This window comes from Poecilia reticulata, chromosome 21 (assembly GCF_904066995.2).
Source record: "Poecilia reticulata chromosome 21, P_reticulata-male-v2, whole genome shotgun sequence".
Classification (NCBI taxonomy): domain Eukaryota; kingdom Metazoa; phylum Chordata; class Actinopteri; order Cyprinodontiformes; family Poeciliidae; genus Poecilia; species Poecilia reticulata.
Window position 1 is genome coordinate 4,854,778 of NC_088850.1, and position 25,985 is coordinate 4,880,762.

At 37.3% G+C, this 25,985-nt stretch overlaps 2 protein-coding genes across 5 annotated transcripts in view; one reads left to right on the plus strand and one right to left on the minus strand.

The window, feature by feature from the left end:
- Window positions 1-1,358: 1,358 nt before the first annotated feature.
- LOC103457267 (sterile alpha motif domain-containing protein 12-like) lies at window positions 1,359-8,436 on the minus strand. 3 transcript variants are annotated; one of them, XM_081602490.1, is made up of 5 exons: window positions 8,308-8,402; window positions 5,609-5,897; window positions 3,197-3,343; window positions 1,960-2,100; window positions 1,359-1,794 (listed from the first exon to the last, which is right to left on the minus strand). In XM_081602490.1, exons 3-5 carry the CDS (start codon window positions 3,315-3,317, stop codon window positions 1,778-1,780), a joined length of 279 nt encoding a protein of 92 aa, XP_081458616.1. In that variant the 5' UTR covers window positions 3,318-3,343; window positions 5,609-5,897; window positions 8,308-8,402; the 3' UTR covers window positions 1,359-1,777. The 3 variants fall into 3 exon arrangements, with proteins under 3 accessions (XP_081458616.1, XP_017157769.1, XP_081458617.1); XM_017302280.2 differs by lacking the exon at window positions 5,609-5,897 and having other exon boundaries at window positions 8,308-8,436; XM_081602491.1 differs by lacking the exons at window positions 5,609-5,897; window positions 8,308-8,402 and adding an exon at window positions 8,277-8,297.
- Window positions 8,437-9,429: 993 nt separating this feature from the next.
- Window positions 9,430-25,985, plus strand: part of scara5 (scavenger receptor class A, member 5 (putative)) — a 79,644-nt gene continuing 63,088 nt past the window's right edge. The window contains exons 1-3 of one of the 2 annotated variants that reach the window (XM_008397281.3): window positions 9,430-9,720; window positions 18,576-18,698; window positions 23,724-23,852. In XM_008397281.3, the coding sequence (XP_008395503.1) occupies window positions 18,587-18,698; window positions 23,724-23,852 (241 nt within the window). In that variant the 5' untranslated portion in view covers window positions 9,430-9,720; window positions 18,576-18,586. The remainder of the gene's footprint in view (window positions 9,721-18,575; window positions 18,699-23,723; window positions 23,853-25,985) is intronic. The other variant, XM_008397282.3, reaches the window with a different exon arrangement.

Here is a 25,985-nt window from a genome sequence, read left to right on the forward strand (position 1 = left end):
AGTAATCTAAAAAAAAACAATAAAAGTAACTAAAAGTAACAGCAGCTCAAACTGAATCAAAGCCGAAAAAGGTGAGTCTTAAGAGCAGATTTAAAAGTTGCCAGAGAAGTGGCCCGTTTTACCGACATTGGCAAAGAGTTCCAAAGTTTAGGAGCTGCCACAGCAAACGGCCTGTCCCCTCTGAGCTTCCTCAAAGTCCTCGGCACCTCCAGGTACAGTTGACTCGCTGATCTGAGAGCTCGGGAAGGGCAGCGTACATGTAGCAGCTCAGAAAGATAGGAGGGGGCAAGGCCATTTAAAGATTTAAAAACAAATAAAATAATTTTAAAATGGACTCTAAAATGGACAGGTAACCAGTGCAGAGAGGATAAAATAGGGGTAACATGTTCTCTCTTCCGCGATCCAGTTAAAAGCCGTGCAGCAGCATTCTGGACCAGCTGAAGACGAGACAGAGAGGACTGGCTTACACCAACGTATAAGGAATTGCAATAATCCAACCGAGTTGTGATAAAGGCCTGGATTACTACTTGAAAGTGCTCAGCTCAAACTCTGTTGATCTGGCTTCTTTAAATTTTTTGCACTTCTGTGTTTAGCTGTGAACTAAAAAGACAAACATCTAATAACAAGCAGAGAAATGAAAATAAATGTCAAAGTCTATTTTAAAGAAAAAAATGAAAATATATTTCAGAAGGGAAGCATATCAGCATCTTCTGATTTACTTTTTATGATTTAAAGTTTTATATATAGGAAGAAAAGAAGTTTAAATAACAAATCTTTATAAAATTTTCAGATTTTTAGTCTTTGCTTTTCAATAAATGTTTCCAAGATGAAAAACTTCAAACTGAAACCTGCAAAAATAAAGAAAATGTTGTGACCTGCTTTTCCACCAAACCTTCAGTACAAATTAATGTTTTTTAGCAGTGAGAATAAATTTTTTTTTAAAATAAAACAATGAATGGATGGATGAGAAATAAAACATGTGATTCAAACTGGAACTGCAAAAATAAACGGAAACAACAATTCTGGAAAAACCCGATGAAGTTTTTATGTTAGGATGAGTTTTTTTTTTTTTTACTGTATGGAAATTAGTTCATTTTGCAAAAATGCAGCGTTACTGGATGTTATCACTGGTAAAGAGACGACGACAGGAAGTGGTGCACTGTAAAACATTTAGTTGTGTCTACGATCTTCTGCTCTTTAAGTCAAACTAATTTAACAAGTTTTAGATTTTGAGCCTAAATGAAAGAGTTTTAGTATGACAACATATTGAACAGTTCATACTGTGTAAATACTTTATAAAATGTACTTACAATTATAAAACAAAAAGAAAATCAGCAAACAAAATGGCTTTCTAGAGCTGGTTTCTTAAATTTTTTTATTTTTTGCAGTTCTTAGCATCCACCACAAGGGCTTTCTGGGTGCTGGGAGGTTATTTAATACAGATTTGCAGGATATTTGATACTGGTATGGTTGAACAGAATACAGACGGAGGAAAAGGACGGAGACAAATGGACAATAGGGATAAAAAAAAAAAAAAGACAACCAGACAAAAACTAATCTCATCCATCTGCGAGGGTCAAATTTCACACAGGAAATGGGTTTTTCTCTCTCTCTCTCTCTTCCTCTCTCTCTCTCTCTCCTCTTCCCATCGATCCTCCTCTCTGTTCACCTTCTCTTGTTATTTCCATCACTGCCACCTTTCAATCTCCTTCGCACAGATGAATGGACAGACGGGAAATAAGAACCCAGCTGGTATCTTTCTGTCGTTTCGCCGTCTTTATGAAGAAAAACAGTCTGGTCAGGAGACAAGAGATCAAATAAAGTCAATGTTTACTGAGCTTACATGTTTTTAAGAGCCAAATGAGCCGTTTTCATCTACGTTAATGTTGCACTTCTGTGCAGAGCTGATTTTTCTGACTGTATGGTATCAGCATGCTGCTCAGCCGCTGGTGTATTTACCAGAGCAGATGTCATTGAGTTCATTGATTTCTTCCTGAACTCTGAGAAGCAGAAGGTCCTGCAGTATTTCCTGCTGCTGCTCGTCGTCCTCCACCCCGAGAAGCTGCAGGTGATGTTCCCTTAGTCTCAGTAGAGCTCGGCCTGCAAAGTCGTTTATAACCCACAAATCAGCATTCACACCAGGGAACTGAACTAAAGATGTTTTCACACCTCATTGTCCAAAACTGCAACATTTGTTACATTTTCAGCTGCTGCGGTTTTTAATTATCAAATCTTTCAAAAAACCTGTTCCCCTTCCCGCCAGAGGGGGCGCTGCAGCAAAAACCACTGAAGAAAACAATATAAAAACCTCTAAAGAAGAGCGCAACTTTCTTCTTCATGAAATGTTTTGCTTTGTTTTGTCTTTGATAAAAAAACGACGAGTAGTTTCTCCGCTAGCGCTAGACTTAGTGTTTGTTTTGGTTGTATTTACCCAGAATGCCCTGCGCTGTAGTTCACTTCCTGTTAGAGCTCACTTCGATTAAACTGAGACTGAGGTTTGTAGGCGGACCAGAGTTCACTTTTTTGGTCGATTACGTATTTGCACCTCGCCAAATGAACCGGACTTTCTAGTCAAACGAACTTCGGTTGGACTGAAGCGGACTGAAGCTGATTGAACCGGATTGAACCGGACTGAAGCGGACTGAAGCTGATTGAACCGGACTAAAGCGGACTGAAGCTGATTGAACCCGACTGAACCAGACTGAAGCGGACTGAACCGGATTGAACCGGACTGAAGCGGATTGAACCCGACTGAACCAGACTGAAGCGGACTGAACCGGATTGAACCGGACTGAAGCGGACTGAAGCTGATTTAACCGGATTGAACCGGACTGAAGCTGATTGAACCGGACTGAAGCGGACTGAACCGGACTGAACCGGACTGAAGCGGGCCAGTGGGAACGCACCCTTTGTTTTTAAGTTTTTGCTTCATCCTTCTTTACTTACTTTAACATCAGTTGCCTTTTGGCAACTCTTTCTGTGTTTACCACTCTTTCTTACATCAACCAAACCAAGACCGAGGTCTCGAGGCGGAGCAGAGTTGATGTTTTTGGTCAAGTACACATCCACACTTCCCTAAACGAACCAGATTGTCTGGCCCAGAATACACCGGGTTGGTGTGAACGCATCCTAAAACCCTGTAGAGTTTAACATAAAATCTGAACGTTTAGATCTCAAAAGATGGGATTATTTGTACCTGATATGTCGTGTTTGATGATGCCTTTGTAGAGAGTCTCCATGAGTCCTGGATGCTGCTCCTGAATCCACTCCAGCACCTCTTCCACGGACCAGGACGACACCCGATGCAGTTCGCTCATTATCCCCAAACTACTGCAGCATCACCCTGGTATGGACAGCAAAAACCGTGAACCAGTGGGGGCACAAAGGCTCAAACAAAGTCTGAGTCTTCCCTGGTGTCTCCTTACATCAAGAAGAAAAACAATAGAGATTCATCTTCCTAACATACCAGCTGGCCGCTGATTGGACGATTAGAATAAGGATTTCCAAAGAGACAAAAGATAAAAACGTTTTGTAGATTATATGTTTGGAAGGTGCAGTGCTGCGTCCCTTTTCTTATGTTTTGCTTTTTAGCTTAATCTTGTTGACTGAGTATTCTTCTTTATGCTTCTTTTCTATAAAACCAATTCTTCCAGGCGCTGAAGAAGCAAAACATCTTTGAAAAGCAGAAGTGGAGCCTCCTGCACAACCAACAAGAATGGCAAGTCAACAACAAAGCACTTGTCTTTTCCAGCACGTTGCACAGCGCCGTCATTCTGTTGGGGTTTTTCAAACGCTGCTCCATATAAATCACATGTTGTTTCCCAAAAAAGCAGAGAAATTATAAATGATTTCTGTCCCCAGACGATCAGATCTCAGCATCTCAGCTGTGAACTCGCACACATCCGCTCGCTGACATTCACCCTTCAGGCGCATCGTCTGTCTGTGGCATCAGGAAACGGCACGTTAACAGTTTCTGACACGTGCCGCCGCGTCGCCTTCTTCTTCTTCCACATACGCCTATTTTCCAGCGATTAAGCTGACAACTTCCTGGACATTTTGAGCTGAATCTCAGTACGTTCAAAGGTCAAAAAACACTTTTTATGATTTTTTACAGGCTCCCTGAGGTTTTTGCTTCTCTTTCAGTCCCTCTGGGTTACGGTGCTGTAGGGCAAAAACCTGCTAAACTGTTGATGTGACCTTTTCAGCAGGCCAGGCGAGTTATTAGGGCTGTAAATACAGGAATGCAATTTCCTGAGTTAATTAAGGTTGAGGTATGATTGGCTGAGACAATAACGAGCTCCCAGCGGAGTGAGTGACATACAGAAAGTGACCGGGGCAAAGAGACGGAGGACGTTAACCCTCAAAGTGCGGCTGGGCTGATGGAAATCCGACGGCGTCCTACAGGGCTGATGTTCGGCATGAGGACAGCATTTCCTGAACCTTACAGGCCTCAGTGGGTCTGGTTTTATAGACACATAAACTCACTGCATATACAGCGCGTCTCGTTTGCTGGAAGCACTTTAATTTAGATTTAGCTACTGAACCTGGACTTGTAAACAAATGTAATATGCACATTACTGCTTCCTATAGATCTCTGTTACTAAACGCAGCAGCTTTTGCTTTTTCTGCAGCCACCAAAGTGAAAACAGACACATTTCTCCTGCTTTTCTACTTTATTTTAACTTGAGCACAAAAAGCTGTTTGTAGCTGATAGTTTCATTTGTGGAAGGTGAAGACCAACTCATAAAGATCCAGATGGGTCAGATTTCTAAACTCAATAAATCTTTTAAAAAGATTCTGACTGAAAACATGAAGTAAGCTAAAAGGTTAAGGAGCAATAATCTATTTCATAAAAGAAAGTCGTAACAAATTCATCTGGAAAGGAAAATGTGATGATTTGCAGACGCTTTGAAAACCATCAGACGGCGTGGTGGAGCCTTCAAGATTAATCTCTGAAAATTTTGAGCTCCAAAAGCTGAAAATTTGTGAGAAAAAACTAAGTAATTTTGAGATTAACCTCAGAACATTTCTAGAAAAACAAGGATTTTTTTTTTGCTCCAATAGAGAAAAAAAAAAAAACTAGAAAAAAAATTCTGAAAATTTTAGACGACTCAGAAATGTTGTGATAAAAATGTTCAAAACTTGAACATTTTAAAATTTTCAAACTCTGATATTTCGAAGTCTGATTAATCTGGAATTTTTCTCGCATATATTAAACTACTGAAGCTCATAAATTTCCTTTTTGCTCAAACATTTTGAGATTAAACTCAAAATTTCCGAGTTCTTTGCTGTAAATTTACGTTTTTCCTGCCTGCAGTGGCAGATGAGCTATAGATATTTATCTGATTTCTGCCACATAAGGAAGTGGAAGAAATCAGATTTTTTATTTTTTTATGGGATGTCGGGTCGTTCAGACTGCCGTGAAAAAGTTGAGTATTGGTCACATAATAGGGGGAAAAAAGAAACAAAAATGTAATTTTGTTTGGTTTGTGAACATAGCTTGTATTTCATTAAATGTGTTTGATCCAGAATATTTAAGAGAAAAACAAAAACAGGAGAAATCTGCAAGTGGTGGTGCTTTAAAAATATGAATCTTATTTGAGTTCACCCCAGACAGAAGCGTCAGAGTCGTTCCTTTGCCGCTCTCCAGCAGGTCTGCTGCTGCTTGAAGGAAACCAGGATGGATTTCCTCCTGCAAGCCAATTTGCCAGAACCTTGCAGGAGGTCGCGGGTCTGCTGGGAAATATTCTGAATAAGTTGGAAAACAACATTTACGTCCCGTAGCTCAAGCAGAAATCCTGTCTGTCACTTTCATATTTCAGAGATGCAGCCAGCAGATAATATGGTCTGGCACCACCGAAGCCTGCCAAGATGTAACCCCGCCACCTGGTGGTTTCCTGGAGAATTACAACATAAAAAATGGGGGGAAATGAAGTAAAATAATGTGGCTGCATAGTGTTCATTATTCACCTGCCATCTGATTGAGTGCAGAAATCGCTTTTCTCAGTGTCATCTCACTCTGAATGTCAAGAGGACTTGCGAAATATGTTTAAAGGTATAAGTCAGGAGAAGAGCACAAAATAATTTCTAACAGTGCAGATATCTAGAAATGAGAATATGGTGAAAAACTGGATGAAAAGTCAGAAAACGACATTAAAAGAGGTGAGATGGAATTAATTTATTACTAATTAAAACATCCAAGCTTTGTAAAAAAAATATCTAAAGTTTCCCAAAGCTCGTGTAATGGACGACTTTTCTAAAGATTTGTTCTGCTAAAGAACCCTCTGGAAGTAAGGCGGTGGGGGAAGCATCATGCTGTGGGGCGTTTTTTCTGGAATCAGGCCGTTGGCAAGCGCAGCAGGAATGACCAGTTCCAGCAAAACGTTCAGGCTTTGGGTAGCACACCGAACATGAAGAGGAGGCTTATCTGTTCAGCAGTGGAGAAAACAAACGGTGTCAGAAAACAGACACACAGAACCAAGATTTCTGGTTCTTAACCTGGGTTCGATCGAACCCCAGGGGTTTGGTGAGTCGGTCTCAGGGGTTCGGCGGAGCCTCTGCTGCGGAGGTAAAGACACACTTGTGTAAAGTCGTGATGACGCCCCGCTTTGCCATCACTTGCTGCAGAGGATCACGTTACATTGCTTAGCCAATCAGAGGATCACGTTACATTGCTTAGCCAATCAGAGGATCACGTTACATTGCTTAGCCAATCAGAGGATCACGTTACATTGCTTAGCCAATCAGAGGATCACGTTACATTGCTTAGCCAATCAGTGCTGTGGAGGAGCCCTGATTGAAGGAGCTCCACTCTCAGCAGGGATTTGAACTTGTGTCTTTATTTACTTCAGCAAAACTCAGTTTTTACCAAATTCTGTAGCTTTCAGTGAACTTCTAAATCTTCTCTTAGTCGCATCTTTTCGGGGTTGCTACTGCCTCTAGTGGCGTGGGGTGGTAACACAACTAATATAAATCAGAATACCGCAAAGTCTTTATTATTTATTATAAATTTTTAATTCTCTTAAGAATGTAGAGCTAATTAAATGATCTAAACAAGTGGTTAAAGTGGTTCCAGTTTCTCTTGATGGCCAACCTGTTGAAACTGTGGCAAATTTTAAATACTTTGGGTCGTTCCTGGACAGTCAGCTCAACTTTGCTGAAAACACTAAATATATTTTGAAGAACTGATCTCAGAGACTCCACCTTTTAAGAAGATTTGGTCACCAACTAGACTCACCAAGTAGAGTCTAGTTGGTGACCCAACTAGGCTCTAGTTGGGTCACCCCAATGTTTTGAATTTGGGGGGGGAAAATCATATTTTATTTATCACTACAGAAGGGTTCAGTGAATGCGCATGTGAAACTGGTGGGTTCGGTACCTCACAAAGGTTAAGAACCACTGAACTGGTCCAATTCATCGTCATAAAGTCATATTCAGATCCAAATGCTGCAGCTTATTTACGTGGCAGAGCAAAATCTGCCACATGAATAATTTTATTGATTACTAATAAAATAATTCACAGTTCAAGTGAACTATTAATTATTTTATACCAAAAAAAATTGCATAGTGACGTTTTCTTGGCTTATTCTGAAAAATATAGAGACATTTAAGACTAACTTCACTAATACCAATAATTATTTTTATAATTTAATACTTGGTATTGGCTGCTTTTTTTAACTTATTTCTGCCACAATGTATTGATACTTAGAATAAATCGATTTTTGATTCTTGGGATTTTGTTAAAACATTACAGTTTGAGTTAACTTTAAGAATACTTTAAGAAACTTGTTTCAGCTGCATAAACTTACATATATGCTTATAATATCTTAATATCAAGATAGAAAAATCCATAAGTGTATTTAAAGTATGATTAAACTGAAACGTGGATATAATTAGAGCAAAGGTAGCACGGAGAAAAGAGTTGAGTTTATTTTAAATCAACTTCAATAAATTAAAATGCGAACCACGAGTATCTAATATTATATTTAGCGTACTTTCTGCATATCTCATGTTTAATTTGGCAAATTTATAGACTTTAAATGTAAAGCACACAAAGTTAAAAATGTCCCAGTGTCTGAATGAGCATTAAATTAGCTGGTTTCTACACATGGTCTGTATTATTCTGATATATTTATCAAAATGATCGTCAGGTCAGCAGAAAGAAGCGAAGAACAACAACTCACTGTTTCTAAACGTCACACATGAAAATCACAGTTTAAGTTGAACACAGAAACGGTTTATATCTCTCAGATTATAACTCACAGATTATAACTCACAGATTATGTTTCGGTTATTTGCCGTTTTTACCTTCAGTTCGGTGTGTTTGATGTTGAACCTCCTGAATACCTGCCCAACCCAAGGACGTCTCCGCTCAGGTATTTTTACGCCCCGCCCACTCTGTGATGCCTTCAGGTGTTGTCAGGAATGTTTTGACGTCACCGGTAAAGATAATTATGTTGCGTAAATGTTTGATTTTGTTGTAGTCAACACTTTTCACTGAATAATAACAAAGAAGGCCAAAATCTTTGCTCAAATTTTTTAGATTAATCTCAGAAATTTTCTAGACAAAACTTGTAAATTATAAAAGTCGAAAATGTGCTAGGAAAATGAGGGAAATCTTTAGATTAATCTCAGACATTTTTGAGAAAAAAATTAATATTTCTGAGGTTAAAAGTTTAAATAATTCCAAAAAACTCAGAAAGTGTTATATTAATCTCAGAAATGTTCTAGACAAAACTTGTGAATTTTTAAGTAAGAAATTTGCTAGAAAAAAAGAGACATTTTTTAATTAATGTCAGAACATTTTGAGAAATTAATATTTCTGAATTTTAAAGGTTTAACAATGAGCTAAAAAACATTTTTCCTTAAATTTTCCAGACAAAACTAGCTTCCTAGTTTCTTCAAATTTCTTAGCTTCAGCAGTTGATTTCTTTACTTTCGAAACTCAGAAATTTCCTAGTTTTTTTTTTGTTTTTTTTTTTTATTTTAAATTTCTGAGATTTGTTTTCACAAATTTTTAACTGTTGGAGCTAAAATATTTCCAAAATGTTTCTAGAAAAGTTCTGATAATATTATTTTTTTTTAATTCTGAGTTTTTAATCTAGTAAATATTCGACTTTTCAGAATCAGAAATGTCCTTATTTTTTCTTGAAAATTTCTGAGATTAAATCTAAACATTTTCTAAGCTTATTTTTGACATATTTTCAACTTTTGGAGCTCAAAAGATTCCAAGTTTTTATCGAAATTTTTGTAGATTACATATATATATTTTTTTTTTTTTCGGAAATTTTCTCCTCGTTTTTTCTATTAACGGCCCTAAAACGCCATAAAAACACGTTGAACTCAGATTTAAATAGTGATTTCCCCTCTGTGTCCAGCAGAGGGCGCGCACGTCCAGCTGCTGGAAAACGTGAATCTCCTTCCTGTCTGGACTCGAGCAGCGGCAGAGCGATCATCAGCTGGACGTTGCTAGTGGTCACATGACGATGTTGTGGATTTATTATTCCACATGTCCGCGTTTGGGCTGCACTGCAAGGCTGCTGACAGTCTCTGCAACCCTGACAGGAGGAGTTCATGCTGCAGTTTCTCTTTTCTCTCGGTTTACTTAAAGCTAGCGGCGATTTCACTTTCAGGAGGTAAAAAGCGTGAAGACGCAACTGGAGGAAATGATGAGGAAGGCAGAGCTGTGATTTTTGTTCCTTTTCACTTCTGAGGCAGAAGGTGAGGCTGTTCTTTTTTTTTATTCTTATTTATCTAATATTGTGCATAGTTTTAATAAACAATCAAGAAAATTGTTATATGTATCAATAAAACTTGACCAATTTTAATGCTTTATCTCCATTTTTGTTGGTTCTAATGAGTCAATAATAATTAAAAAATCCCGTTTTACAAAATCAACAAATACGCTGAACGTTTGACCTCCTAAACTGAAGTCAAGATCTGTTAATTTCTCACTGAAATCTAGATGAATAGATGGCTCAACACCTGATTTGCTGCATTTTTCCATCACAGCTTTGAACTACAAAAGACGGGAAATTCATTTAATGCAATTCATCCGCAGAAAATAGTTACTTTGTGTTTCAGCAGTCATGAATGAAGTATCTTTTTAATGAGGGGAGAAAATAGGTTAATATCCATGGGTGACTGAGCTTTGGCATGGGAGTTTTCTATGATGTCAATAGAGAGATTGTGTTTTATATGACTCATGCTTCAATTTTACAGGTAACTTGACTTCTAAAATGAGTTTTATAGCTTTTAAATATCCATTTGGATCCAGCTGAGACCACACACCGCAGACAATACGATGTTTGTTGGAGACGAATGACAAGATAGTTCAGTTCGCTCATGTTGAGAGGTCAGAGAGTGGCCGACCTGCTTTTATGTGTCGATATTCTTTCAGTGCATCAAACTGGAACGTTTTGAACAAACTCCAGGCTCTGTAGAGCACTTTTACTCACTTTTACTCACTTTTACCCACTTTTCACAAAGACACATGCCAGCATTTATTTCAATATTGTCCTACAACTCCCATTTAATTTTAGAACATGGAGACACACAAAAAACAGAATATCTAGTGCTGGTAACTTTCTATGTTAGAAAAAGTAAAGAGTGCATAGCGATACGTTAATCACAGCAATATTTAAGTGACTTTCAGTGTTCGACACAGAAAGGCAGGCTCAGGTTTATTTGATTCTCCAACGGGTAATTGATGTTAAAGCAAGTAAAAAAGAAGAAAAAAGACATGAAATGGTGTCGGGATGATGCGCTTTAATAAAACTCTAGTTTGTTTATCTAGAACTTCTGGTTCGTTTGCGAGGTGTGAATGTGAAATCGGACCAGAAAAGTGAACTCTGGTCCGACTACAAACCTCGGTCTTAGTTCGGTTGAAGTGAACTCTGGTGCTGTTTGAATACAAACAGCCCAAAGTCTGCTCCCAAAGTAGGAAGTGGACTACAGCACAGGGCATTCTGGGTAAATACAACCAAAGCAAACACGTGACTCTAGAGTTAGCAGGAGAAATGCTCAAAGACAAAACAGAAATCCTACAGCATTAAAATCTGACGCCACTCCATTATTTACATTTTATGAAGAAGGAAGTTGCGCTCAGTGTTTTCTTGAGAGGTTTTTCTGTTGTTTCCTTCAGCAGTTCTTGGTGCAGCGCTCCTACAGGCGAGGAGGGGAACAGGTTTTTAAGATGGTTTGTTTGTTTGACACATTGAAATTTTGCTCACTAATCGAACTGAATCTACTGGACTGTCAGGAGAGAAAACACCAAAGTTCACACGGACCTCCATTCTTTCTTGTCTTAATGTGACCTGTGTGTGATCATGACTGTCAACACGGATCAGATCTTTTTGAATGCGACCCAGATGGGGTTGGATATCCGATACTGTCTGATCTTTTCAAATGTGACCAGAATCTGATCGTCCAGGTCGCGTTCATCCAACCTGAACGTCACTGATACCCGACAAACGCACCATTCTGCATCCTGATACTCGCAAGAAGGAAGAAAAACAACAAACATGGCGAACCATGATAAGCATTAAGATGTTAATGTTTTGGCTCTTTTTGGACAACAACTTTAAAATCATTAGCTATGCTCCATCGTTAGCATCCATGTTCACTTTCGCAAACACTCAGCACTTCTTCTTTTTTTATAGCTGTTGGCAAAACACTGAGCGCGCCATCTGTGTGTGACGTCATTGCGCCCTCTACTGCACATACGGGACACTTTCAGGTCGTTTGCAGTTCACACTAGAGATCAGATCCAAGTTGCATATTTTTGGAAATGGAAATCAAAAAAGTCCAATTTGACAAAAAATTGGAATTGGGTCACTTCAGTATGAACACAGCATAAATAATATCAGAGTTCTAAAAATGAGGGCAATACAGTGTGTCAAAACCATACCGATAACTAGTTCCCACTCTACTGTAGGCTGGACAATATGGCTGAAGAATGTATTGCGATATAAGCGTATCGATAAATATTGTTTTTTGTTTACATATCAAAAATATTGCCAAAATGTTCATGTGACCTTCTCTCTTTCCATCCATAGCTGTTAGGCTCATTTCCTTCTTTCACTTACAAGCAGTTATGAAGCACAGTGGTGAAAGCTGAAACGTCTGCTGCGCCAGTTACTCACCAGGGTGTTGCTAGGTAACCACAGAACGAGTTGCTAGGTAACCACAGAACGAGTGAGTTGGGTAGCCAGTAGACACAAATTGTACTCAAGTAAGAGTAGCACTACTTTGCTTAACATAGTTTTATTCAAGTAAAAGTAATGATACTATTTGTGAAATTACTCAAGTAAGAGTAAAAAAGTGTTTGGTAAAAAGTACTGGTCAAAACGTCACTCGTTCAATATTTAAAAATTACATAAAAATATAAACTTATGTGTGAATGGTGGTATTTTAAGAACCAATTTGAAAATAGTTTATATAAATAATATCAGAATCTTTCAATGTAAAACTTTTGAAACTAACAAAAACTGCAGGTGTGTGTCTGGTAATTTTAGGTTAAAACAAGCTTGTTGATTGTTCAAGTAGAAATACTTTATAATAAAATGACCCAAGTAAAAGTAAACTACACCATAGTAAATATACTCCTATAAGTATTTTTTTTCCAAAGTGTTATTTAAGTAACTGTAACTGGTTACTCTGGTTAGTTGTTGCTACCAATCTAGCGTAGCTGTCTAAAATCTTGTAATAAAGCAAAAATAGTTTTAAGAGATGACTCAATAAAATACACTTTTTGAAAACATTTTCTATCATTTGTAATTTCTTTTTTAACAAATAAAAGCACAACAAAATATCTATTAAAGTTGGATTTGTTTTGAAAAACAATTAGATTTTATGTTTAAGCTGTGATTCCAGGTGTCGGTTCAGACACATCACTTTGCTTTCCCACCATCATTCCTGGACACTGAGAGAGCAAATAAACGATTAGAGTCGTGTCCCACAGAACTTGGAGCAGAAAGAAGATAATCGCTCCACACAGACGCACGCAAACACTCGCTGAAGTTTGGGTTTTTTGCGTGTTTTGTGTGATCTCCTAGCAGCGCAGATGATTCCTGCCTAAATGTCAACCTGAGCCTTATATCCCGCTTTAATGAAAAAGTCCTGACTGAGCGCTTTTTAACCACTTTCTCAAACACAGAGTGAGTTCACAGCCACAACTCCCGACTCTCATTTCACCTCTGTCACTGCCTTTCTGTCCTCTGTCCTTTCTGTTTGTTTTATGTTCTTCCACTTCACTTCTGTTTGATTTAGATGGAGCGCGGCGTGGGAAAGTCTGCGGGCCGAACATGATTTACCGACACTAAACAGTATGAGAATTTTTGTTAAAACATCAGTTAAAATCTGGACAAATAAACTGTTAAAGAGTGCTTTTGATAACAGACTCAACTCATTTGTCATTGCTGGGAATAATAAACAGTGAAGTAGGCGAGTTATGCTTCCTATTTAGCGTGAGGTTTATTGATTCTTTACTAAAACAGAACATATTGTCATATCATTTGGAAGTCATACAGGTGCATTTCAGCAAATAATATTTAAAAAATGTCATTTATTTTTTTGTAACTCCATTAATTTATTTCTGTTGCTTTAAAGATTATGGCTAACAGCTAATAAATTCAGCTTCTGATAAAATCAGAACGCATAGAAGACATTAGCTGCGTCCACATTGACTGCAGAATTGCGCAAATTGCAATTATGAAGATAAATTTGCTTAATGGAAACTGCAATTTTGAAAAAGAAAAAACTTTTTTGATAAGTTTTCACAACAGGTTGAGGTATTTTTTGGCTGTATTGAAATGAGTGTTTTTCGTCATTGTTGGGAATGATAATCAGAATTAGGTGAGTTATGTTTCCTATTTAGCGTGAAGTTTATTGATTCATTTTTTTTAAGTATGAAATGATAGTTTCATCCGTTACTCAGTACTTTTCACCAAATACATTTTTACTCTTATTTGAGTAATTTCCTGGATGGATACTTTTTATTGTTGAGTAAAAATATATTGAAGTACCTCTACTCTTATTTCAGTAGAATTTCTGGATTTTCTACCCACTGAATGAAGAACATGTTTTAACTTCACCAGATACAGACACACACCTGCAATTTTTGATAACGTTTTATATTGATGGAAACTGATTTTGCTTGATTTTACTGTTTGTCATTTATATGAATTATTGTCATTTTTGTCCTTTAAAATCCAAAATGTCCACTTGGCTTTATACTTTGGTCTGTCTGATATTGTTTTTAAATATTAAATGATTGATAATTTGATCAGTTACTCAATACTTTTTTACTCTGGATGGCTGCTTTTTACTTTTGAATAAAAATATGTTGAGCGAAGTGGTGCTACTCTTACTTATTTGAGTACAATCTTTGTCTACTCTACCTAACTCACTCCTTCCATGGTTGCCTAGCAACCCACTCACTCACTCACTCTTTGGTTACCTAGCAACACCCTGTTAAGTAGTGCTAGTCTTACTTCAGTACATTTTTTGGTTACTCCACCCACCTGTGGTTAAAATGAAAACAATTAACGTGTAACTATGTTTGGCCTTTCTGTTGCTGTTGTGGCTGATAAAGTTAAAACGAGGAATTTATCGGCTAAACCGTGTTAACGCTATCGGTCCGCCTCCTGTTGACAGGATTCCTGTTGGTTTTTAATGTTTTAAAAGGTTGCACTTATGGCTTCTCCATTTCTACCGATATGTAGAGCTTATGAATTGTGTCAGCAGCTGGTTTCCACTCAAACTGTTTACCACTTTAATCCCAATGGCTGCTTTGATTGGGCCTTTAAGTGGAAACTAAATCAGTCTTATAATGCATGAAAATGACAAAAGCTTGAGATCTGTTTCCTATGAGCAGCAGCTGGAGAAATTAATCTGCTCTGCACAGCATTAAGTGAGTTTAGAAAATGAGTCAATCAATCTGTTAAAGCTTTCAAGGCAAATAAATTCACTCATTTTGCTATTACAAAGAGTGCAGTGTCTTAGAGTTAGAGTCTAACATATATAATAAATGTTTCCAGGATTAACTCAATAAAAAATGTATCTTTTTAGATGTTTCTCCAATATAATTATCATCTGTAACACTGTATTTCCCTCTATGCTTGTTGAAATACTGTATTTAGCCCTGTTGGAGAGTTATTGGCGATTATCCTCAGGAAGGTCTGTAAATATTTGGTCCTTTTCCATCAGATTTTAACCAGAAAAAAAATTAATTGTTGGGCAATTTTATCAAATGAGATCACAAGTGAGCAGGACTTCCTAAACTGGTACAAAGCTTAGTTAAAGTTACACAGTTAAAAATTTGCCACGGTAGTTTGGGTTAAACGTTTGTCATTTCTGACTTACAAATGGCCGCCCACACCACCTCTGATGTGACGTAATATTGTTAGCGGTAGCCGCCATGCTTCACATTCCTCCCTCCTGGTTGGTATGAAAGGTAAAACACTCTTTGACCGACTTCTCTGCTCGTTTAAACATGTGATTTCATTCAGGTTTTATATCTCCTGAAGAGCCAAGCAGATGGATTAGAGCTAAAATGCAGCTAGCGTCCAACCAAACTGGCAGAAGGACAAATTGCTCAACTCTGGGTTAGAGAGATACAGTCTTTACTGCACCAGGATTTCCTTCTGTTTGCTTATGTTGGACTTTTCAGTGCGAGTCTGAAAGTTTGTTGTAGTTTGAACTGAGTAGCGATGATGAGAGCTTTCACAGCTGGCCTATCACATTAGCCTCTGTGGAGGGTAATAAAGAAGAAAAACATACATGATTAAACATACTCATCAAAAGCAAAATACACCTGTAAGGTGTTTATATTGTAAAAAAAAACACAGATTTTCATTTAACTTTGCATAAAAATATTTTAATTTGGTTTTAATGTTTTATTTCATTGAATTTTAACTTTAAATCCTCAATTTAGAGAAAACCGGCTGATATAATTATTGCTAAATAACATTCAGCATTTACAATAGCTTATTGTCTTCAATGGATTTCAGCTTAGTGAAAATACAGAGAATGAGGCTTCAAGATAAAGATAAACAGAATGTAATAGTTTTAAATCAATAAATCAATCAAGTTTATTTTTGTAGCACATTTCAGCAACAAGCCATTTCAAAGTACTTTACATTAAAAAAACCCACAAAAATACAAAGTGATAAAACACACTGTGTTCGTCTCAGGTCCAGTAGTTTGACTTCATAACACATTCAGATTCACTGAATTTATGAAATCAAGTTGGTGGTTAAAATCAGTCCAGCAGTTTCTGCCCCTAAGCATTAAATAAAATATAATAAACATCCCTAAACACACTACAGAGCAATGGCTCCCAACGAGCAGTTAGCAGCAGGTGTCAAATTAAACATAGCTAACATGCACAACATTAATAATAACATTAAAAAACGTTTAAAACATACCAAAATTACTCATGAAACACTGTGCATGATCACATTTGTCTAAAATATATGTTTAGATGTAATACGTGTAAAGAAAACAGAGCTGATAATAACATATACCACTTTTACAGAACAGCAACAGAAAAAGGGGGCGGAGCTGTCAGTTACTGGTTGCTACGGTAACCACCAACTGCCAAAAGCAGCGTAAAACACCAGTAAATGTCTGGAGAAACAACTTATTGACTAAAAGAAAAGTCAAAGAATAAATAAATAAATCTGGACAAACTTCACATCTAAAATATTGTTAAAGTAAAACCCTGATGCACATAAACACAGTAAACCAGTAAACATTACATTTAGTCAACTAATAATAATAATAATACATTTTATTTGTAGGCGCCTTTCTGGACACCCAAGGTCACCTTGACATAAAAGCAAGCAAATTATAAAGTACATACCAGTAATAAAAACAAAAAAACACAAACAAGCTTTATAAGACAGTACAAAGATAATTAAAGGTTGTATGGTAGTTCAAACAAATGGGTTTTGAGTTTGGACTTAAAAGACTCGATGTTGCGGAGATCAGGTGGGAGTGAGTTCCAGAGTTTGGGATCAGAGCGGCTGAATGCTCTGCTCCCCATAGTGACGAGACGAGCAGGGGGGACGGTGAGATGGACAGAAGAAGAGGACCTGAGGGAACGAGTGGCAACGTGAAGGAGGTCCGAGAGATATGGAGGTGTGAGGTTGTTAACTACTTTAAAAGTTAGAAGAAGTATTTTATAGTCGATGCGATATGTGATTGGAAGCCAGTGGAGCTGTTGTAAAATAGGTGTGATGTGATGAATTAAAGGGGGTTTGTGTAATGATACGAGCAGCTGAATTTTGAACCAATTGTAATTTATGCAGAGTTTTCTGTGGCAAACCAAAAAGTAGAGAATTACAATAGTTTAAACGAGATGTGACCAAACTGTGGACCTGAACAGCAGTGGAGTGCGGAGTGAGAGAAGGACGGAGACGGTGAATATTTCTGAGATGAAAATAAGCTGACCGAGTGATATTATTGATATGGGAGGCAAAAGAGAGGCTGCTATGGAGGACGACACCCAGACTCTTATGAGGGGAGGGAAAAATGGAGGAGTTATCAACTGAAATGGAGAAATTATCAAGTTTACTTAGTATTGAATTAGTACCAATTAAGAGAAGTTCAGTTTTACTGGAATTTAATTTAAGGAAGTTAAGAGTAAACCATTGTTTTATTTCAAGAAGACAATCAGTGAGGGAAGAAAATGGAAGCATGGAACTGGGTTTGGTTGAAACATAGAGTTGGGTGTCATCCGCGTAGCAGTTATGTTTGCGAAAAATATTACCAAGGAGGAGGAGGTAAGTGATAAACAACAAGGGTCCCAGGACAGAGCCCTGGGGAACACCTGAGGAGACGGGAACTGGGCGAGAGGAAAATGATTTCAACTGAACAAACTGAGAGCGGCCTGAGGGATATGAAGGAAACCAGTTACTACTGTTACTAATGTTGTACTGTAATGAACTACTGATTGACCAAATCAAAATGTTGGTCAATGTTTCGTTAATATGGTTCAAAAGTGACTCTAAGGTGGTTTTTAGCCTAGATTTAAAGGAACTCAGTGTGCAAAATTGGTTTAATCACACCTTGGTTTAAATTTGTATTATTATTATTATTTTACAATACAATTGTTTTTTTCACTATATCCTGGATTAATCTCTTAATTCCTTCCCTCTAAACTAATAAGCACACATAAGGTGTATAAAAGTTTGTTTTCAGAGAAAGTGGGAATTAAATAGTTTTGTTTGTTTTTTACCATTTCCACACTGCAAAAGCACAACATTTTGCCATTAAATTTGATCTGGTTGCTAGTGCACATAAATGACTTACAAGACAGGAGCTTCGTTTAATTGAATCATTTCTTAATATTGATGAAAAACTTATTTTTTTCCATGTTATAAATTAATTAATCAATTTTAAAGAATTATTGACAAGCTGAAAAGTTATTTATAAGTCATTTTTTCTTTTATTTTAAGTGTACTAAGATATATGCACCAGCAACCAGACCGTAATTTAATGGCAGGGTTCTGAATTTTTGCAGTGTAGCTCATAGGAGGTGTTTTAACTGACTCATGTTATTGTTTCTTCAGTTTAGGAGGGGATGGAAAACAAAGCCATGTATCTGAGCACAAATGAGGAAAGAGAGAGCGGCTCCATGTATGAGGAAGTCTACGATGGACACAACTTGTCCAAACTCAACCTTTGTGATGAAGGTACGAAACTTTATATTTTAACATAGAAATTACTTAGTTGGAAATGGGTTGAGATTAATTTATCTCTGCAGTTAACGATCAGGTGTTTTTTCTGAGTTTCATTAGGAGATTTTTATTTTTTAAAACCCCATCATCATCATCATCATCATCATCTAACTCTGATGAAGTCCAACTCTAAAACTGCTGGAAAAAGGCGGTGATGCGATCATGTTCTTGGCATTTGTCCTCCTCTGGCTCTGGTCATCTCAATGTCCAGAAGTGACATCTGTATTTGTGAGGTGCAGCTGAACGAACTCACAGATTTAATGTTCTCAGGTTTCACCCTGCAGCTTGGCTGCTTTGCTGGGAAAGTTTGAGTTAACATCAACTGGAGAACTTATTCAGTTCAGTTTATTCAGATAACAAACTGAAAGCTACAGTCATAGAAACATTTTTTTACACTAAGTAAGGGGTGACTAAACTAATATTTGTGGGATAAAAATTAAGCAAATAAAGTTGTTTTTTTTCTTATCTCATTTCTTTTAGACAAATTATTTTCAGTATGACAACTGGGTCTCTTTTTTTCAAAACTTTTGCTATGTTTAGCCAAGTTTAATAAAGCAGAAAAAGCTGATTTGTGTGGAGCAAAAGTGATGTTTTAGTAAAGGTTTCTGGATAAAGGTTGTTCTAAATGCTTAATTATAAAAAGATTTGTGTTTTCCATTGTAAGAAAATTATGTGAGTACTAATTTTACCTTGAATGCAAATAAAAAACGTACCTGCATCAAGCACCTTTGCTGGATGGGTAAAATTTTCAATCAAAGGCCGCAAATGTGCCAGGCTGCACTTTGGAAACCCTCCACTAAATATTCTCCATCTGGGCCATACAGGTAGTTAAACTTATGATGTTACCTTTCAGTTAGCTAAATGTCTGACTTAGTTACTTATTTACAGTGCAGTGAAAATGTATTTGCCTTTTCATAACACTCTTAGTATCTAACTAACTTTTAAATTGAGTAAAGATAACTTGAGTAAATATTTCAGAAATGATGATTTCTGTTTCTTAGACCTTTCCAAACCAGGCTGGTTCAATGTGTCTCAGCTAAAATTGGTGTTCATGATATAATAATAAGAAACAGATGGTGAAAATTATCCCAAGGCCAAAGCCACTTCTGCTTCAAGAAACCATGAAGGCCCGTCTCTCTGTCCCTAATAAAACATCTTGGTCATCCTTAAGAGTTTTATAAAAATGTTGTGTGGACTGACAGACTAAACGTGAACCTTATGGAAGGTGTGTGTGGAATAAAAAAACAAAAACAAAAAATCTTACTAAGTTTCTAGTGCAAATATCTTCTATAATGAGACAAAACTAACTTACAAGTAACTTTTCAGGAAGATATAGCGACTTGTTGTCAATCATTTCTTAATATTGAGGAGAAAGTTTCCAGATAATTTCACTTATAACATGATATTTTTATCTTGTTTTTAGTGAAAAATCTCCCATTGTACTGGGTTGCTAGGTGACGGACTGGGCTTGGCTGTCGTTGCTAGGTAACGGTGCCAGCGGAACTAGAACTTTTTTATCAGTATGAAGGATTTATTGACTTAAAACAAGCTTCTATATCTTCTTGAAAAGTAACTTATACGCTAGTTTGTCTTATTTTAAGTGCACTAAGATATTTGCAGTAGAAACTAGACTAAAGTTACTTGGTAAGATTTTGTGTTTTTGCAGTGAACACAGCAAATCAGAAAACGGTCGATGGAAGAGATAAAAAAAAATACAGTTAACATGTATAACAACATACATGACCTGTGATTTATGACAGATTTCAAAAACAGTGTTTTACAGTAATCATTTAAAATTAGAAATAAAACCCAAGTCAAATTCTTAAGAAAAAACGTGAAAACATTGGTTAATTTAAAGATTACTCAAGACTTGAGCACAGCTTTGATTATCTAGTATCTATTGAGTTACGTCCTGAAACAGTTAAATGATTTCTTGGTTCTAATTTCTAGTTTTTGGAGTGGTCAGCAGTCCAGTTCTGGACTTAAGACCCAGTAAGATGCTGTAGTATGACCTGAAACAGGCCATACAAGCTAAGAAAATAAAATAATTCTGCAAATAAAATGGAGAAATCTTCCACTGAACTGTAAATGAATCATTCCTAGTTATTGCAGCCTTTCAGTTGTTGATTTAGGTGGTAATTATGTTGTTGCATAGCGCCACATTGGTGTGGATATATTTATTTTCCTTAATAAATGACATCATTATTAGGAGTAAAATAACTGTAATTGGATATCAAAAGTAATTTAATGATCAGAGACATTAAAGCGTGACAGAAAAATGAAAGAAATAGAAGAAATCCATTAGCAAATACAAATCCAGCTGTGCCAGTGCTAAATAAAAATGCTTATTAAAAGATTTTCAATTTATGGGTCGAAGAAAAAAAACTGCATAAATGAGGTCATTTTCTGGATGAAAAACAAGCCGATTAATTTGAAGTGTTTATGCAAAGATCACAACCCTGCCTCCCTGCTCTCAGTTTGTTACGTAACTCTGAAGTGAAGGAATACGGTGCTGACATAAATCAGAAGTCCGAGTTGACCTAAACTCTTAAAACTTTAACTGCACACACGAGTTTCTCCTGAGGCGGCGGCGGCTTTTATTTTCCGCTCTATCTGCACGGCGTTACGAGGCTTTTCTTCCTTCAGTGTTTGTTTTTAAGACGGGCCTGTTTAAAATGAAGACGCTACGGAAGGCAATTAGGGTCAATAAAAAAAGAATTCTGACTTTTTTCTTTGTTTTACAGAATTTTAACTATAAGCTCAATGTTTTAACTGTAATCTCAAAACTTTGACTTTAATCTCAGAATTCAGACTTTCTCTCACAATTCTGACTATTCTCATAATTTTAACTGGAAACCAAGAATTTTGACTTTGATGTCAGAATTCTGACTTTAATCTCATAATTTTGACTCGAATCTCAGAATTTCAGGTTTAATCTTAGAATTTCAACTTTAATCTCCGAATTCTGACTATCATCTCAGAATTTTGACCTTAAGTTCAACATTTTCACTGTGAACTCAGAATTTGGACTTTTTCTTAAAACTTTGGCTTTAAACTCAGAATTTGGACTTTTCTCATAATTCTGACTTTAAACTCAGAAATCTAATTCTCTGCCAAAATCCAAATAAATACCAAAACATTCTTAGTTATCTAAATTATGTTGTTAGAATATGATAATAATGACATATCTGTTTCTTAATTGTTATTGGTAGATTTGAGATTTAAGACCTGATTTCCCCAATGGTGTATAATTAATTTAAACAATTTTGATTACTCAGAATTCTGAGATTAAAATGTCTTTTTTACTTTTTTCCCAGTGGTTCCGATCCGTTTCTCTCAGAAGCCGTCCGGCGTGATGTTTGTTTCTGTGCTGTACATTCCAGCCATGTGACTAACACACATCTCAGCCAGCTGTGTTTGTCTTGCGCCGCGGCAGCGCGTGTTCTTCATCACGGAGGGGAAAGTTAATGTGTGTGTGCATCAACACCAGTCCACCTGCATCCATTGATGGATTGCCACGGCCCAAATGACACCATGCTGTTTTTGTTTCAAAGTTTGGACACAGTTCAGTATCCTGAGTGTTCGCAGGGAGACGGAGTCTTTGACCGTATGAAATCCCAGTGGAGGCCATCTTAATTACAATGCCACTTGATGTTCTGAGATCTTTTCACAACACATTGCACTGCAAAAACACAAAATCACACCAAGTATTTTTGGTCTCGTTTTTAATTGTGTTTTTTACTTCATGGAAACACTGCAAATGCAAAAGTGTGTTTTTGGACATTAGTGGAATATCGACAATGTTTTGCCCACATTCCCTTACAAAGCCTCATTAATCTTTCTGCAAATAAAGCAAGTCAAATTTCTTCATAAAGCAAATCTGGTGCAAAGATCCAATTATTCCATCAACTATAAGCTCCAATAAAGAGTTTCCTCAGTCAGATAAACATGTGCATGATTTCACTTTAGAGGAAAAGTCTGAGTCCGGTTCTAGTTAGAGATGAAGAATGTGACTCCATAAGAAGGTCTGAGAACTGATTCATCTTCTTGACCCGAGGCGAACGTTTCCATCAACGCCCAGCTGTCCAACACACAGATACAGAAACGGCTTTTCCATCATTCATCTAAATCACCGTGTCACTTTTATCAAGCCTGCGTCTGACCCGGACAGGACGGTTAAGTGCTGACATGTGTTTTAATAATGGCTCCTCAGTGAGTGTGTGCAGTTCATGCAGCAGAATTTGAAAGATAATTGTGAAGTAATGCAGAGATTTTGCCAGAAGCTGAAGGTCGTGGTTGAAGTTTTGTTAAAAAACAGCGAGTGGATCGCCTCATACTGCTTCGTTTCCTGTGATGGAAATGTGGCCCCTTGTGGTCAGAGCTGGGTAGTAACTAGTTACATTTACTAGAGTAACTTTTGCACTTTTTACTTTTACTTGACTAACTTTATTACGAAGTATTGCTGCTCTAACCTGAGTGACATTTCTGGATTTTGTACCTATTGAGTGAAAAACAAAACATGTTTTAACCAAAAATTCACCAGACTTGAATTCACACCTGCAGTTTTGTTAAAGTTTCATGAGTTTTTTTATTGAAAGAAAATGATTTGATTTTTTTTTTTTTGCCTGATTTTATTTTTGTTACTTATGAATAACTAAAATGTAAACTTTACTTTATATTTTGGTTCATCTCATTATGATTTGATCAGTTACTCAGTACTTGACTTTTTACCAAATACTTTTACTTGAGAAATTTGTTTTGATGGCTACTTTTTACTTTTACTAAAAGTAAAGATATGTTGAAGTAGTGCTAACTTTACTTGAGTACAATTTTTGGGTTTTATGCCCATCTCTGAGTATAGTCAAAATGTTACAATAAATTTCTAAAACTAGTCATTTTTAGCAGCAAACTTGCAGTAGATTTCTATGTCCTCTTAATCTGAAACTGCAAAATATTTTTCAACGTTTGTTTTTGTTTTAGTGTGCGCAAAGCGCCGCAGGAAGCAGGACCAGCACTGCAGTCTCCTGAACTCCCTGTCCGCCATCAAATATGCGATTGTGTCCTTGTACGTCCTGGTTCTGCTGACCATCTTTGGACTCTGCTTGGCAGGTAGGGTAAGCATTGTGATGTGGGGAAGATGGCTAGAATTGACTGTAAGATGATTGAAGAAAAATATCAGGAGATTCTGGAGGAAAAACCTTGTTAAGGCTGCAAAAGACGTGAGACGGAGTTGGAGCTTCACCTTCTATCAGGACTTTTTCTCAAAATATTCAGCCAGAGCTACAGTGGAGTAGTTTAGATCACAACATACTAGTATGCTAGAATGGCCCTGTCAAAGTTTAGTCCTAAATACAATCATGGGAAGACTTAAAGGTGATCTATTGTGCTGCCTTGGACAGCTTAGTGTTGGTTTTTGGTCTATACCAGTGTTTCTCAACCCTGGTCCTCACCGCCCCCTTGTCCTGCATGTTTTAGGTATTTCCCTTCTGCCACACACCTGAATTGTATCTCTGGGTGATTAACAGGCTTCCACAGTACTTGATGGTCATGCAATCATTTGAATCAGCTGTTATGGAATAGAGGCACAACTAAAACATGCAGAGCAGGGGGGCCTGAGGACCAGGGTTGAGAATCACTGGTCTATACAAAACATGTCCTTTTGTAAGTTATTCCTATTTTGAGCTCCTGTTTCTTTAACTTCAAATAATCTGCTGCTGGCCACGCCCCCAACTCAAAGTTTACACTCACACCTTAAAATGGCTGCAAATAGATGCACAATTATACAACCGTACATTTTTGAAAAGCAGTAGTAGAGCCTCCTACGCAATGAACAAAAATGCAGTAAGTGGTTTCTGGATGCTAAGTCAACAACAAAACACTTGTCTTTTCCAGCAGCCGTTGTAGAGCTCATAGTGCGGTAAAACCAGCTGACCAAATGTGCTGGAGCTCTGCTTGGGTTGCTAGGTAACGGCGGAGTGCCTGTCGATTGTGACTCAACAATGGGGAAGTTTTTGAAACGACTCATTTTCCAGACACCAAAAAATATGAATGTATTGCCAAAGAAAAAAAGGCTGAGTACAGCGGTAAAACCAGCTGATCAAATGTGCTGGAGCTTTGATTGGGTTGCTAGGTGACTGGCTGGGGTTGCTAGGTAACGTCACCTTCTGAAGGTTTTTTGAAACGACTCAGACACCAAATACATTAACTTACTGCCAAAGAACAGCTAGGTGTTTTTTTAAAGCAGTCAGTAGAAACTCGAATAGAAGCATGAAAACATGCAAAATGTGAATTTTACATAACAGGTTGTCTTTAAACGTTGTGGTTCACCTTTGCTTGCCATCCAGTCTAACCGAGTTTAAGGAAATACGGAAAATTAAATCGGAGAAGCATTCCCAAAAACCTGGTTCTGGTGGGTTTAATTCAAACCCATAAAATCATGTTTTATAAGTTTGAAAATTAACCCTGTGAACAAGTCTGAGAGGTTTGATCACTTCTGCAAGGTGCTGCATCACACCCCTGGATCTTTTCCTGTCTGGACGGTGCGTTCATGTTCATGCATATTTACAGTGCTGGGATCTGCTGCCAAGCCTAAGCAGCTCAGTTTCTTGGTTTTAAATCTGACTCAGTTGGATCCCAGATGGGTAATTTTTTAAACGTGCTGCTTCACATGAATCCCTTACAAGGCTGCATTCTTTACAAAATGCTGGGCCGATACCTCAGTCAGTATATCTTTGCTGCTGGATTAACTTGTTGGAAAAGATGAATCCGTGAAACAAACCCGATGCTGACGACTGCGTTTAGTTTATCACGACTCCCTCCAAGAGAAATAAAAGAGATTTAAAATATTTGGATGGGACGGCGTGCGCGTGTTGAAGGAACGGGATGTCTTCGTGTGGCTCTCTAAGGGCTTCGTGCGTAAGGTCAGCCGCTGGTGTGAACTGGGCGCTACTGCACCTTTGAAATCATGTTCTCTGAAACCTGCTTTATTTTTTAATCTGCAAGAGATTTACTGCTGAGAGTTCAACTGTAGCAAACAAATAAAAGGTGGTGTTGAATATCTTCTGACTTTAATACCAAATTTTACGGGTTTTTGAACTGTTGTGCATGGCCATTAATTTGATTAATCGCGATTAATCAATTATTGAAATAATCGGCGTCTAGTTTAGCAGTTGATTAATTGTTGAGTGGAGAATATAGACTGAGAAAAGTCCATTTGCTAAAAGATCAACACACACAGGGCTG

Excerpts from the sequence above, each read along its gene's own strand:
- LOC103457267 (XM_017302280.2), bottom strand. The coding sequence starts at position 3,317 with ATGAGCGAACTGCATCGGGTGTCGTCCTGGTCCGTGGAAGAGGTGCTG. Across the intron at positions 2,101-3,196 it reads CATCAAACACGACATATCAG|GCCGAGCTCTACTGAGACTA; the intron begins GTACAAATAATC and ends ACGACTTTGCAG.